Genomic DNA, 15,442 nt, shown 5'->3' with positions numbered 1-15,442 from the left:
TTCATAGGATGTTATGTATTAAAAGGCTAAGTCCGTGAGTGAAAGGGATTCAGCAATTTCTCAGTTGGTAACACTCTTGTCTCTGAGTTGTGGGTTTAAGTCCCACTCCAGGACTTGAGCATAATCTTAGCTATTGAATGTAACTTAGAGGAACTTGCAATCAAACTGTACAATGCTGTGTACCAAAACGCAAGGGAGGCAATCAAGCACTGGAGGGAAGTGCAGAGTGGAACCATGAGGCTGATCCCAAGTGTTAGAGTGACTGCGTTATGAGGAAAAACTGGAGAGACTTTGGGCCCGATTTTTGGCTTGTGTGGGAAATGGTCGGGTTTCCCCGAATGTGGGGTTTCTGACACACACAAAATGTCAGCCAGCTCCACGCAATTTCCCCTCAAGTGGCCAATTAATTCCCAGCATGTGGGCAGCCTTGCTAATTGTCCAATTCGTGTCAGAAAGCCCCACAGTATGATGTCATCATTCGTGGTGCTTTCAAAGTGTCCAGCAAGCTTCTCCACCTCTGCAGGCTTCTCAACCACTCTTGCACAATGGCAGAGGAGCCTGCACCAGCTGCTGCCAGCGGAAGAGGCCGAGCTGCGGCCAAATTCAACGAGACATCATTGCAGACCTTGGTGGATGGGGTAAGGACCCACAGGGAGGTCCTCTACCCTCGCTCAGGGAGGAAGAGGCCTCCCAAAGAGTCCACGGCTGCCTGGATGGAGGTGGCAGCAGAGGTAAACTCTCTGGGTGTCACCCGTCGCACCTGGCTGCAGTGCAGGAAGCGCTTCCATGACCTTCACCACACAGGGAAAGCAAGTATGAAGTTTCCATCACCCTCAACCTGATCCCCATTGCCTTTCCCCAACAGCGCTCAGCTTCAGCAATCTCTTCTTCCACATCCCACGTCACAGTCACATCCATGCACCCTTACCCATTCCGTCTCTCTCTATGCTCACATTCACATAACTATTCCACCATCCAGTCTTGTAAATAGTTTTAATGCCATCATTTTCCTGTACATAAAAAATCTGGTGCCAGCTGCTGCAGTTATGGCGTCTGTCATTTGGCGAATGGGGATGTCACATAGAGGCCTTAGGATAACTTGCAGATGACTGCAAGCTGGTCAAAGTTGTTGGAAAGTGCAGGCATGGGCCACTGTACATGGTCAGTTCAGAAGCAGTGAGGCTGCAGTGTTTGATGTACCAGGCTACGCAAATCTGCCCAGGATGAGTGCGTTCCTTGCATTCCGCCCAGCAATGTTCTCGTGCACTGGTGCCGCTGGTTGGCGGGCCTCTGCAGGATGCTCGTTTCTGTCCTCCTCCTCCTCCTCCTCCTCCTCCTCCTCAGCATCATCCTCATCCGAGGCGGCTCTGTGAGGAGCCTCTTGGTCCTGCGGAATCGGCAAGCCACGACGCTGTGCCATGTTGTGAAGCACACAGCATACCACAACGATTTTGGAGACCCTGGCTGATGAGTACTGTAGGGCTCCACTTGATCTGTCGAGGCATCTGAAGCGCATCTTCAGTAATCTGATGGTTTGCTCGATAATGCATCTGGTGGTAATGTGGCTGGAGTTGTAGTGCTCCTCAGCTTCGCTGGCTGGTCTCCTCAACGGCGTCATTAGCCAAGAGCGCAGGGGATATCCCTTGTCTCCAAGTAGCCATCCTTGAAGTTCGTTTGGCGGACTGAATAGCGGAGGCACAGTAGACTGGCGCAGTATGAAGGAGTCATGGCAGCTGCCAGGGAACCTGGCACAAACATGCAAAATCACCTTCTTGTGGTCACACACCAGCTGAACGTTAAGGGAGTGGAAGCCCTTGCGGTTGACAAAAACTCCTGGATTGCGGTGGGGTGCCCTAAGGGCCACATGTGTGCAGTCAATGATGCCCTGCATCCTTGGAAAGTCTGCCAGCTGAGCGAATCCACGCGCTCGCGCCCTCACACTTGCGCGATCCCTGGTGAAATGGATGTGATTGTGCGCGATGGCAAAGAGGGCATCGGTTACCTGCATGATGCATGTGTGTGCGGCAGCCTGGGAGATGCCGCTGATGTCTGCTGCTGATCCCTGGAAGGAGCCTGAGGCATAAAAGTTGAGTGCGGTGGTGACTTTGATGGCCACTGGCAAGTAGTGTGGACCTGTTGCTCTGGGCTCCAGGTCTTGCCGCAGCATTGCGCAGATGTCAGTCACAACCTCTCGCGAAAGTCGGAGCCGCCTCTGGCACTGCTGCTCAGTCACGTTGAGGTAGCTGACCCTGTGTCTGTACACCCTGTTTGGGGGGTATCTCCTGCGTCGACGGTCTTCCATGCGCTGACCCCTTCTGGCCTGTGCTGCCTCAGGTGGGTGAGCCGCAGCCTGCCGCTCCTGCTGGTGCTGCTGGTGTTGCTGGTGATGCTGTTGCTGGAGTTGCTCCAGCCTCCTCTGCTGTTGGAGGTCCTCTAATGCCAGGAAGGGAAGGTACCAAAGGCCTCCCATGCTTCTGGCAGATGCCTCCGTTGAGGAGGCGCTGAGTTAGGGTGGTGAGAGGGGCTTCCCAGGAGCTCACACTGGAGAAGTGTGTGAGGCTCCAACTTTCTACAGCTGTACCTAAGCCTTCAAAAAGTTCCCCCAAGCCTTCATCAACAAGGTTCTGCAGCCTGCAAATGCTGCCTGTTTAAATCTCTTCAGTCCTCATTGACCTGCAGCTGCAAGCAAGCAAGCCAACTGTTTTCACGCCAGGTCTCATCAGCGGGGTTCCCCGCAGGCGTGTTTCACGTGGGGAAAGCCCCAAAATCGCAACGGCCCCTCAAAATCTACTTAAACAAGGTAATAATTGGTGATTTGTGTTCCGACGGCCAGTCCCGCCAGCGGCGGGCGGGACTGCAGCAGGTCGCGGAGAAACGGTGGTCCGAAAGTCGGACGGGGCAGGGAATCAGGCGGGGGGGGGGGTCACGACCCGCTTTTTCGGCGATTTTCGGCCCCCGGCTGCCTGGAAAGCCGCCCGACGGCTGGCAGAAAATCGGGGCCTTTGTCTTTTCAGCTTGGAAAGGAGATTCTCTTGTAGAGGTATGCAAGATAAGAAAAAATAAGATGGAAAAGGTGAATCCAGATCGGACAAGAGGGCACAGGCTCAAACTGGTAAAAGGTAAATTTAATATGATCTCAGGTCATTCTGCTTCACACAAAGAGGGATCAACATATGAAACGAATTGCCAGATAAAGTAATGGAGTTGAAAACCTTGGAATCATTTAAGAAACAATTGGATGCTGCAATTTGGGGGATTGCAGGATTGTTTTGGATAGATGAATTAAGATGGCCTTTGTAGAAAACTCCCCAGTAATTTGCCCAAAGGGTGTCTTTGAGATTCGTATGGGAAATACCCTGTAAACTGCCTGAAATGTGTTCAGAATTGAGTTTTAGCTTAAAAGTTACCAACTAATATGGAGTTCAGCTGTTAAACTGAATGCTGGGATGTGGCTGGAAACAAGGTTCTCCGCTAGTCAAACACAGGCTAATCAAGCTATAAAGTTTTTAAGTTAATAACACCACTCACACCGTCCCCGTTTATCCCAGACAGCTGCCTATATTGGGCAAATGCTCCTGACCATTTGTCAGATTCCAAAGGCGCCGCTTAAACTGTATTAAGTGGGCCGGCTATTTCGGGGTCACCTTTCGTCTGCCCCTGTCCACTGCCCTTCGCCCTGCAGCACTGTTTTAATGTACACTAGTAAAAGAGGAATCTAGTTGAGTATCTTTTTTAGAGAACTTGAGACTTTCAACGAACTGTACTCAGCAGATATATTTCCTTCTTTGATTCATCCCCTTATTACCAAGCCCAGTTTTAAAGTTAAAACTAATTTACAGCATCAGTTGGAGCCTGAGACCTGCCTCTATCAAGATCTGGCCTTTGATGGCAGATTCTGCTGTTCAGAAATGAGTCCTGGCAGAAGGTAAACCCAGCTCTGGGATAGGTTGTATGCCAAGGCTGCCCAATTCCACAGTCAGTGTCAGCATCCATTGACACCTGACAGTGCAGCAATACCACAGCCAGACACTGCTCCACTCCAGCTAGCCTGATCCTTCAGTCTTTTACATCACATGCTATACTAGTTATTGCAGGCATACCCAACTCTGTCAAACACTTCACTGAGTAGTGCTGAGATTCTCCTCATAATACAGTGATAGCATTTTCAGAATCACAGTATGCTAGCTGTTGACAAGAGTCTGTACAGAGTGGGGGGGGGTGAAAAGTTATCAGCCTCTAATACCTCTGCAGTACCTAGCCGTCAACTATTAAAGAGTAGACATTTTATAATAAAGAAAGAGTCTGGGTTAAAGAGGTATTAAAACTGCCACCTTTCTCCAATAATTGTGTTTCTTTATATTCTGACAATTTACTATTTTTGAATATTTTAGGGTTAATTCACTGATGTTGTGCTCTCAATTTTGTAGCCCTTTCTCTTATTGTGTTCCCTTCAAGCACAGCTCTCTGTTGGGAGTGTATGATTGGTGAATTTACCTTTTTAAAGTGGCTCCGTGGTATCTTATGCCTGCTAATCAACGTTTTTGTTTATTCTTCTACTTTTTTATTGTTGATAATGCCTGATATAATTTTCTTGCTAAAGTAAAATGCTAAATTTAAACAGTAACATGAGTGACATCTGAATGGGTTCTTCTGAAACCGCATTTGCATCACTTGCTCATTGCCTCACTCCATCTGGTCTCCAATTTGGTATAAGATGTGTCCTTGTACAAGTCGAAAATGGAGAAAAAGATGCTTTACTGGGTGGAATTGGAATGGCTGCTTGAGTCAATGATGTTGAACCTCCACCAAAGGTTGAAAGATAGCACATCCCACAGCGGGAAAAGACAGACTGATATGAGAAAGTAGGAATACACCACTATGTACTATTGGTGGGGGTGTATTTAGTAATTTGAATTTTGCACATACACCCTACCCATTCCATTGACTCCCGCCGCCCATCGCCTTCCTCCTTCCCCAAAGCCAAGCCAAGTGTCTTTGGGACTCCAGCTCTGACACAATCCTCATGGACATGGCCATTTGTTCTACTTCCTGTCCTATGGATCAGCATAAAGAAACAAGGTGACAGTGAACAAATTAAATCCAAATCCCTCCAATTAATTTCCCTGCCAAGGCTGAAGTGATGCTGAAATAAACTTGTACACAATTGTGTATATTGCATCTGCCTTCTGTGACATACATGAAGCTGTGTCGTGGTATTGGTTTCTTGCTTTCTGTCATGGTACATATATGGTCAAAAACCAGGTTCACTCATAAAGAGGCCGCAGCTCATTTTATTACACTATCAGATGTTATTTTCTGGGTAAGGTATACGATAAACATAGAAGAAGATAGGAGCAGGAGTAGGCCATTCGGCCCCTCGAGCCCACTCCGCCATTTAATGAGATCATGGCTGATCATCCAAATTCAGTACCCTGTCCCTGCTTTCTCCCCATATCCCTTGATCCCTTTAGCCTCAAGAAATATATCCAACTCCTTCTTGAATATATTTAATGAATTGGCCTCAACTGCCCTGTGTGGCAGAGAATTCCACAGGTTCACCACTCTCTGGGTGAAGAAATTCCTCCTCATCTCAGTCCTAAATGGCTTACCCCTTATCCTTAGACTGTGACCCCTGGTTCTGGACTCCCCCGCCATCAGGAACATCCTTCCTGCATCTAGTCTGTCTAGTCCTGTTAGAATTTTATAAGTTTCAATGAGATCCCCTCTCATTCTTCTAAACTCTAGCAAATATAAGTCTAATCAACCCAATCTCTCCTCATACGTCATTCCTGCCATCCCAGGTATCAGTCTGGTGAATCTTCGCTGCACTCTCTCCATGGCAAGAACATCCTTCCTCAGATAAGGCGACCAAAACTGCACACAATACTCAAGGTGTGGCCTCACCAAGGCCCTGTACAACTGCAGCAAGACATCCTTGCTTCTGTACTCGAATCCTCTCGCCAGGAAGGCCAACATACCATTTGCCTTCTTAACCGCCTGCTGCACCTGCATGCTTACCTTCAGCGACTGGTGCACAAGGACACCCAGGTCTCGTTGCACTTCCCCTTTTCCTAATCTATTGCCGTTCAGATAATAATCTGTCTTCCTGTTTTTGCCACCGAAGTGGATAACCGCATTTATCCACATTATACTGCATTTGCCATGCATCTGCCCAATCACCCAACCTGTCCAAATCGTACTGGAGTTTCTCTGCATCCTCCTCACAGCACACACGCCCACCCAGCTTTGTGTCATCTGCAAACTTGGAGATATTACATCTAGTTCCCTTGTCTAGATCATTTATATATATTGTGAATAGCTGGGGTCCTAGCACCGATCCCTGCGGTACCCCACTAGTCACTGCCTGCCACTCGGAAAAAGATCCATTTATTCCAATTCTTTGCTTCCTGTCTGCCAACCAGTTCTCTAACCAAGACAGTACCTTACCCCCAATCCCATGTGCTTTAACTTTACACGCTAATCTCTTATGCGGGACCTTATCGAAAGCCTTCTGAAAGTCCAAATACACCACATCCACTGGTTCTCCCTTATCTATTCTACCAGTTACATCCTCAAAAAATTCCAGTAGATTAGTCAAGCATGATTTACCTTTTGTAAATCCATGTTGACTTTGTCTGATCCTGTCACTGTTTTCCAAGTGCTCTGCTATTACATCATTTATAATGGACTCTAGCATTTTCCCCACTACCAATGTCAGGCTTACCGGTCTGTAATTCCCCGTTTTTTTTCTACCACCCTTTTTAAATAGTGGGGTTACATTAGCTATCCTCCAATCCATGGGAACTGTTCCAGAGTCTATAGAATTTTGGAAGATGACCAGCAATGCATCTACAATTTCTAGGGCCACTTCCTTAAGTTCCCTAGGATGTAGATTATCAGGCCCTGGGGATAAGGAGGCGTCAAACCATTCAATTAAAATGCAAGTATCTTATGAGTTTTGTTCGAATACATTTTTCATTGAAAGCTCTTTTTTAATTTCAGAGACTCATAATTAAATTGGCTTTGTCCTGGTCACTTTTTGAAAGGTAATTTTCTGCCTGTCTTGTACAATTGTGTAGTCCATCTGAAGCCATCAAAAAACGATAGGCCACACAAAAGTTAATACTCGGGTATCCTGTGTCTGGTTACCTTTATCATTTTAAAGATCACCTCTTGACTTTCTAAACTCAAGGGACTACAAGCCAAGTTTAAGCAACCTATCCTCATAATTGAACTCATTAAGCCATGATACAATTCTGGTGAATCTGCGCTGTATCTCCTCCAAGGCCAATATATCTTTCCTGAGATTTGGTGCCCAAAACTGAACACAGTATTCCAGATGGGGTCTGGCCAAGACTCTGTACAACTGAACATCACTTCCTCACTTTTGTATTCCAACCCCCTTGAGATATAGGCCAACATTCCAATTACCTTTTGTACTTGTGTACTAGGTTTCTCTTTGCTCCTCCACAGCTTCTAGTCTTTCACCATTTGTTTTTCTCAGATCCAAAGTGGATGCACCCACACGTTACTCATTAAACTCCATGTGCCATAGTTTTGCCCACTCACTTAGTCTGTCTATGTCCCTTTGTAAATTACTGCTCCCATCAGCACAACTTACTATGCCTCTTAATTTAGTGTCATCTTCAAATTTGAAAATACAACTCTCTATTCCTTCATCCACATCATTAATATACATGGTGAAAAGCGGAGGCTCCAGTATAGATCCCTTGGGAAAACCACTTGTTACACCCAACCAATCAGAGAATATTCCCTATGCCCCTACTCTCTGTCTCCTATCTCCCAACCAATTATCAACTCATCTCACAAGATTACCTCCAATTCCGTGTGCTTTCACTTTTGCTAATAATCTCTCATGTGGAACCTTATCAAATGCCTTCTGAAAGTCCATATAGACAACATCCATAGAAACACACTGTTCATGCCAGTGACCTCCTCAAAAATCTCAACTCATCCTAAATAATGGAGTGGCATTTGCTATTTTCCAATCCAAAGGTGCAATTTCTGATTGTAGAGAGCTTTGGAGAATTATGATTAACACATCTGCAATTTCCACATCTATTTCTTTTAATACTCTGGGGTGTAAACCATCAGGTCCTGGAGATTTGTCTATCTTTTCGCCCGTAATTTACGGCCTCCACGGGTGTGTACGAGGTGTTCACACGCCCGTAAGGGCTGCGCAAGTTCTGGGTTTTTGCATGCGAACCGCATGCACCCCTGGGATACGTGGGCCTCTACCTGCAGATACCCAGAGAGGCCCAGGAGCACGAGTCTCCATACCTCCTGGATCACCAGATACGCGGGCATTTTACTTGCAGATCGGGAGGCTTCCGACCGCAAATTCAAGGCCATCATTTTCTGTGAAAACGGATACAAAGTATTAATTTAACAAGTCTGCCATTTCCTTATTGTCCATTATTGCATCACCTGCATCTGTCTTTAATGGGTCCACTTTCCCCTTCATCACTCTCTTTCTCTTAATCTATTTATAAAAACTTGAAGTACAACCTTTAAAAAAGTTCTTACCTCTTCCAGTGAATGATATTTTTCATAATAAGAAGAAAAGCCACGGGGTTGAAATGTCTCATTTCTGTGTTTTTGTTTCTTTATGAGCTGTTGAACGTCCTCAATCATTACCCTAAAAATGATACATGTTCTAGTATTCTGGACAAGCAAACTTGCTGGAAAGTAAGTGAGTAGCCAAAGAAAATTAGCAAAGACACACAGGAGTTAAGTATTAAACTTCAGGGGCCAGAAAGTGTTGTTAGAGCTCCCCTAGTGGTTCAGTTGGTAAATGCAGTGTGTAAACGAACCAAATAGACCAGCTGGGGCAGCAGTGGGAGTGCTAATATTGGAACTCCGCACCCCTGGGTTAGGGAGAAGAAAAACACCCAGGGTTCCCACTTCTGATCGCAATCCAACGACCTCTGCTGGAAGGTGTGTGTTTGTGGATGTGAGGTGAGTACAAATATCATGGCTTGGCTGACCGCTCAGTGTCTAGGCTCACACATGAGGATCAGCTGCAATACCAGAGGGCTTTGCAACACTTCCAGTACTGTATTCTATCTGTGACACCAGCATCATTTTAAAAAAGTGTTTGGCATACCTATACGTGATGGTTGCTGTAGCCAGCTGAGTTTTCACCTCTTCAATATTAGATGCATTGATGTAAAGGTGGATTTCTTTGTTGATTCTGATATCATCGATTGAGCTTGGTTGCCACAGAACAGCCTGCAGACAATGAAATCAGGTCACTATTAATATCTTCGTACAACATATCAAAACCAGCCTTCCCTTAAGTCATTGTTTATAACCAATTTCAAATTAACTAATTTGTATCTGTCAGAACAGATCTCTGGCAGACTGAGTACTGATAAGAACAGGGTAGAATTCCAGTGATGTTCCCCATGAGCGTGACTCCTGTTTGGGGAGCCCCTTGAGACTCAGTGTTATGGAATCCTGCACAATCCTTACACAATATTAAGTTAAAGGTGTCCCACTCTCCATGGCTGTAACCTTCATGGAATGTCAACCAACAAAAAACGCACCCAACATAGAGTCATCCAATATTCCACTGTGTGTTTTATGGCAAAAACAGTCAATTTGCTGATTGAGGCTAGAAAAATTCCAGAGGTGATGTGAGCTCAGAGCAAATGATTAAGAAAGATGGTGTAACGGCATCATACATAATATGAGGACCCTCTCACACATTTACAATGCCCCTATGACTGCTTGGGACTATCTGGGGCAAGAGAATGAGGTCAAGGCCATGATTGGCAGCTGTTGGAGGAAAAACTATTAATGACTTAACAAATAATGTGACATTGCCAGTCAGAGAGATGCAAAGAACACCTGGTCCTGAACTGGAATTAGAATGAACCCAAACACAAGGGAAATTTACACCTTACACACTTATAATCCTTCACTCGAATGAGGAATAACATTCATTTTTCTGTGCAAAGTTCCTTACAGAAATCTTTGATTTGCAGGGCAAGTTGATAAAATTGTTAAAAAGCATATGGGATCTTTGGTTTTATAAATAGAGGCATAGAGTACAAAAGCAAGGAAGTTAAGCTAAACCTTTATAAATCATTGGTTAGGGCTCAGCTGGAGTATTGTGCCAATTCCTGGGCACCACACTTTAGGAAGGAGGTCAGGCATTGGAGAGGGTACAGAAGAGATTTAATAGAATGGTACCAGAGATGAGTGGCTTCAGTTATGTGAAGAGACTAGAGAAATTGGCGTTGCTCTCCTTAGAGCAGAGAAGGTTAAGGGGAAATTTAATAGAAGTGTTCAAAATTATGAAGGGTTTTGAGAGAGTACATAAAGAGTAACTGTTTCCACTGGCAGGAGGGTCGGTAACCAGAGGACACAGATTTAATAAAATTGGCAAAAGAACTAGTGGTGAGATGAGAATTTTGTTTCTACACAGCCAGTTGTTATGATCTAGAATGCACTGCCTGAAAGGATGGTGGAAGCAGATTCAATAATAACTTTCACAAAAGGAATTGGAAGTGGTGGGGGCCTGCAGCTCACTGCCCGAAAGGGTGGTAGAGGCAGAAACCCTCATTGCATTTAAAAAGTACTTGAATATGCACTTGAGGTGCCGTAGTCTACAGAACTATGGACCAAGAGCTGCAAAGTGGGATTAGGCTGGATAGCTCTTTTTAGGCCGGCACAGATGCGATGTGCCAAATGGCCTCCTTCTGTGCCGTAAATTTCTATAATTCTATGATATACTTGAAAAGGAAACATTTGCAGGGCTGTGGGGAAAGAGCAGGGAAGTGGGAATAATTGGATAGCTCTTTCACGATGGGCCGAATGCCCTCCTTCTTTGCTGTATGATTCTATCTGTGAGGCCTCAATACTGGAGCCTTGCAGCCTGCTGAGCTGTAAGAAAACATTGACTAACACCTAAAAAAAAGTTAACCTTTACCTTATATTGGTTGGATATTTGTTTGATAAATTGAATCTCTTCATCCGACTGAGGCTCAATAGTCAAAACCTGGTCTCTAAAAAGCAAACAATATGATGGTGCATTAGTGATGACTTCTGAAGATAATTTACGAACCATTTATAAATGGATGATTTCACACACTCATTTCATATTCAAAGACGAATATTGATCAAATGCTACAAAGATTTATTTGATCCACATAAACAATGTCTGTCGGTTGAAAGAGCAGGAGCATGGTTGAAACCAAAGCAAATTGATGCCAGCTATTTTAATTTCTCCCATGAAAGAGCAATGAGAAAGAATCAAACCCAGCTTTGTGACTGCCATTCCAGTTTGATTGATATGATGTTTGATTACTATCATCTCCGCAAACAACAACAGGCAAATGACACTTAAAAGATTTGAAGTTCAAGTAAGCCTCCCACAGTTACCTTACTTTCCTTGTTGGTGAAGATGCAACTACTACTTCAGTAAAGATACATAACAAACACACTAAAATATAAAATGCCATCTTGGGTGGCACCGGAAATACACAGTGTAGAAAGATTTTATGTGTTCCTTCACTTGACCTGGACTATTGATTCACAGGACCCATAGTATTTGTACTCTAGTTAAAGTTTATACAGACTGGAACCCAGCTTACAAACAAGGTTGTTGCCAGCAGCAGGTGGAGATGGATCGGGGTTGGGGGTGGGGGAGAAGGGGGCACCAGGGTAACAACACTGAGCCCTGTTTTCTCCTGCATTATGTACTGGTGTCATGCAGTATGTGCTCGGAATTTCCAGCCCAAAGTAATCTCCCACCCCCCCCCCCACAATTATCTCGTGCGATTTGACCCTTTCTAGAATCTGCCTGCCGTGTCCCCATACAGTGGATTTTAGTATATTTAAATGAGGGTCAGCGGCACTGCAGTCCTGGGAGTTCCTGGTTTTGCAGTGCACCAGGGTTTAAGTTAGAATATGAAATTAAAGGAACAGCTGTTACCAGGACTGGCATAAGGGAGGAGTTTTGGAATGTGAAGACTGCTAAAAGTTTGAGTCTGAATAAAAGATTATTGCAGCTGGCAATGACTTTTTGTACCTTTTTTCCACTTTAAACTTGGACAGTCTCAAACTTGCATCTGATTGTTATAATGTGATACCGCTCAGGTTTCTTCTGCCCAGCTCCATGAGGGCATCTCAGGAGCAGGTATGGTAATCCCTATGGGCATACCTTTCTATGCCATTATTATGGATGGAGGGTAGGAGAGCGAGGCAGCATTTAACAAGGATCCAACACGGGTCCAAAGAATATACAGGCAGCACAGGTTCAGTGAAGACCGTAGAAAAATATGAAGTCGATGGAAAATAAAAATGGGCATGGTATAGAATGACTAATTCCACCCCCGCAGTCCCTCCTTCCCCCATCCTCCTTCCCTAGTACACACACTGGCTGACACTCGCTATCTGCTCCTACTCGGTCCAGTTGAAACACTCACAGTTTCCCACTGCAGCAACTGGCACATTTGATTAAAGGGTCGCCAACTGGGTCCTCGATTTTCAGCCCTACCTCCGTCAAAGGGATTTCTCAAAGACACGAGACAAGTACGCAAAACATGGCACTTTTCCTGCTTTTTTCCAGTTCTGACGAAAGGTCTTCGACCTGAAACGTTAACTCTGTTTCTCTCTCCACGGATGCTGCCTGGCCTGCTGAGTTTTTCCAGCGTTTTCTGTTGTTACGGCACTTTTAATCATTGCTGGGGATTAAGGCAGGTGTGCAACAGACAGGGAGAGATTCGGTGAGTTCATCTTTTTTTTCCTATTTTATTTCTGGAAGCCTACATCTCCAAACGTCACAACAAAAGTTCAAAGCTACAAATTTTCATTAGCTTTGATCCATCCTGAGCAACACCACAGTGACCACCAATTTTATAAAATTTGCGACAAAATGTTACACAGACCAATAAGAATTAACATGCAAATCTGTGGTAATAGTGCAAACGCTTCCTCTCTGAGACAAGTAACTCCCAGTTAAAAAATTCAACAAAAACAACACCCTAGATGTCATTAATAATCGAAGTCTTTGTTGTGCCTGAATGATTGGGAGAATACTTGCAATCAATTGTAGGAATCAACGGATTCCTATCTAAATCACTGAGGTCGAGGCAGTTCAGTAAATTAACCGAATTTAATTAAACTGGTGAACAAAACAAAAACATGCAGGAGCAACAGCAAACAGGTCTGCACAGTAACTAGTTCCACGAGGTCTGAACTCAGAACCTCCCACCTCTGATGTCATGACGTCATCACGTTTCCCGCCACTCGGGGCACCACGTGACCAACGTGATGACGTCATCGCGTTTCAGGGTTTTTACAGAAAGCTTGTTTACACTCAGCAAACGGACATAGGTGCTGTAACATTGCTTTAAAGACAGTTATTCATTTGTACAGGAGTTCATTGGTGGTTTTACCACATGCGCCCCCCCAGAAGTGTCTTTAATAATCAAAGTCAATCGCCGAGGAGGTTGGACAATCCTGTCGGAGCGACTCCGATATTCCCGGAGAGGAATGGATGGTGCAGGAGGGGAGCTGGGCCGCGAGGCCGATGGGCCAGGCGTAGCGGCCGCGGGTGGTCGCCCATGACGTGGCGGTTGCGCTGTTTCGACTGGCTGGCCGAGGTCCAGGTGTGCAGCCTTGAGGCGGTCCACGGAAATGTAGTCGGGCGTCCCGCCGACGTCTACCAGAAAACTCTTGGCGCCCACCTTCAGTACCCGGAAGGGGCCCGTGTATGGAGGCATGAGGGGACTACGGTGGGCATCGTGCCGTACAAAAACGAATTTAGCCCTCATGAGCGTTGGCGGAACGTGTGACGCAGGCAGTCCATGCTGTGAAGTCGGAATGGGCCGGAAAGCGTGCGCCGTGGCTCGGTGAGCCTTCAGCTGTTCAGTGGCGGACCACAGACGCGTCGGCGATGGGAGAAACTCGCCGGGGACCCTGAGCGGCTGGCCGTAGACCAATTCGGCGGCCGACGCCTGCAGGTCCTCTTTAGGCGCCGTGCGCAACCCGAGCATTACCCATGGCAACTTATCCATCCACGCGGTCCCTTGGAGGGTGGCCCGCAGCGATGCCTTCAGAGAACGATGGAAGCGTTCGCATAACCCATTGGCCTGCGGGTGGTAAGCCGTGGTGCGATGGAGTTTGGCGCCCAATTCTGAAGCCACGGCGTTCCGCAGAGCAGAGGAGAACTGCGGCCCGCGGTCCGATGAAATGTCCGACGGCACGCCGAAACGGGCAACCCAGAACGAAAGAAAAGCCCGGGCGACGTCCGCGGAGGTGGTGGACATCAATGGAATGGCCTCCGGCCATCTGGTGGTACGGTCGACGATTGTCAGCAGATGCATGAACCCTTGTGATGGTGGTAGTGGGCCCACGAGGTCGATATGAACATGATCGAATCGCCGCACCGGTACCTCGAAAATGGCGACAGGAGCTTTAACATGGCGCTGCACCTTCGCTCTCTGGCACACGACACAGGTGTTGGCCCAGTCGCGCACATCTTTTCGCATTCCCCTCCAGACAAACTTGGATGCTAACAACTTCTGTGACGCCCGCACACCCGGGTGGGCGAGGTTGTGCATGATATCGAAGACTTTCCTGCGCCAGGATGACGGAACGATCGGGCGTGGGTCTCCCAGGGAGACATCGCAGAGCAAGGATGTGCTGTCTGAGTGGAAGAGTACGTCCACTGGCCGCAGGCCGGACGAATCGGAACGGAAAGCGTGCGTCTCCGGGTCAGCTGCTTGGTCGACCGCCATTAGTGAATAGTTGAGACCCAGTTGGACGGCCTGGACGGCCGCACGCGAAAGGCAGTCGGCAACCACGTTGTCCTTGCCGGCCACATGACGGATGTCGGTGGTAAACTCGGAGATGAACGTGAGTTGCCGTTGCTGTCGGGCCGACCACGGCTCAGTTGTCTTGGCCATGGCAAATGTCAGGGGCTTGTGATCCACGAAAGCGACGAATTGGTGTCTTTCTAATAAAAAACGAAAGTGGCGGATGGCCAGGAACAACGCCAACAGCTCTCGGTCAAATGTGCTATAGCTACGTTCGTTACTACGTAACTGGCGGCTAAAAAACACCAGCGGTTGCCATGCCCCGTCGACCCATTGCTCTTGCACGGCGCCGACGGCGTAGCCCGACGCATCTGTTGTGAGTGCGATGGTGGCGCCGGGCAGCGGGTGCGCTAACATCATCGCATTGGCGAGGGCCTCCTTCGTGTCCCCAAATGCGCAGTCCATGACCGACGACCAGATCATCGGTTCTTTCCCCGGTTTCCCTCAGAGTGCCTCGTAGAGCGGCCGCATGAGCTGGGCGGCTCGGGGGACAAAGCGATGGTAAAAGTTTACCATGCCGAGGAATTCTTGGAGCGCCTTGACGGATTGCGGCCGTGGGAACGCAGCGACGGCTGCCACTTTCGCCCTGAGTG

The 15,442-nt window shown here is 46.9% G+C and overlaps 1 protein-coding gene across 1 annotated transcript in view; it reads right to left on the bottom strand.

The window, feature by feature from the left end:
• The window catches only part of cpb2 (carboxypeptidase B2 (plasma)), a 42,194-nt gene extending 31,099 nt beyond the window's left edge, over positions 1–11,095 (bottom strand). The window contains exons 1-3 of the mRNA XM_086007390.1: positions 10,958–11,095; positions 9,128–9,252; positions 8,548–8,659 (exon numbers count right to left, since the gene is read on the bottom strand). Coding sequence (XP_085863516.1) covers positions 8,548–8,659; positions 9,128–9,252; positions 10,958–11,095 — 375 coding nt within the window. The remainder of the gene's footprint in view (positions 1–8,547; positions 8,660–9,127; positions 9,253–10,957) is intronic.
• Positions 11,096–15,442: the final 4,347 nt, after the last annotated feature.

The sequence above is a fragment of the Somniosus microcephalus genome, chromosome 14, assembly GCF_052327205.1.
Source record: "Somniosus microcephalus isolate GS21.2 chromosome 14, FLI_Smic_1.0, whole genome shotgun sequence".
Lineage (NCBI taxonomy): Eukaryota > Metazoa > Chordata > Chondrichthyes > Squaliformes > Somniosidae > Somniosus > Somniosus microcephalus.
Note: the sequence above shows the minus strand (reverse complement) of the source record. Positions and strands in the feature narration are given on the sequence as shown.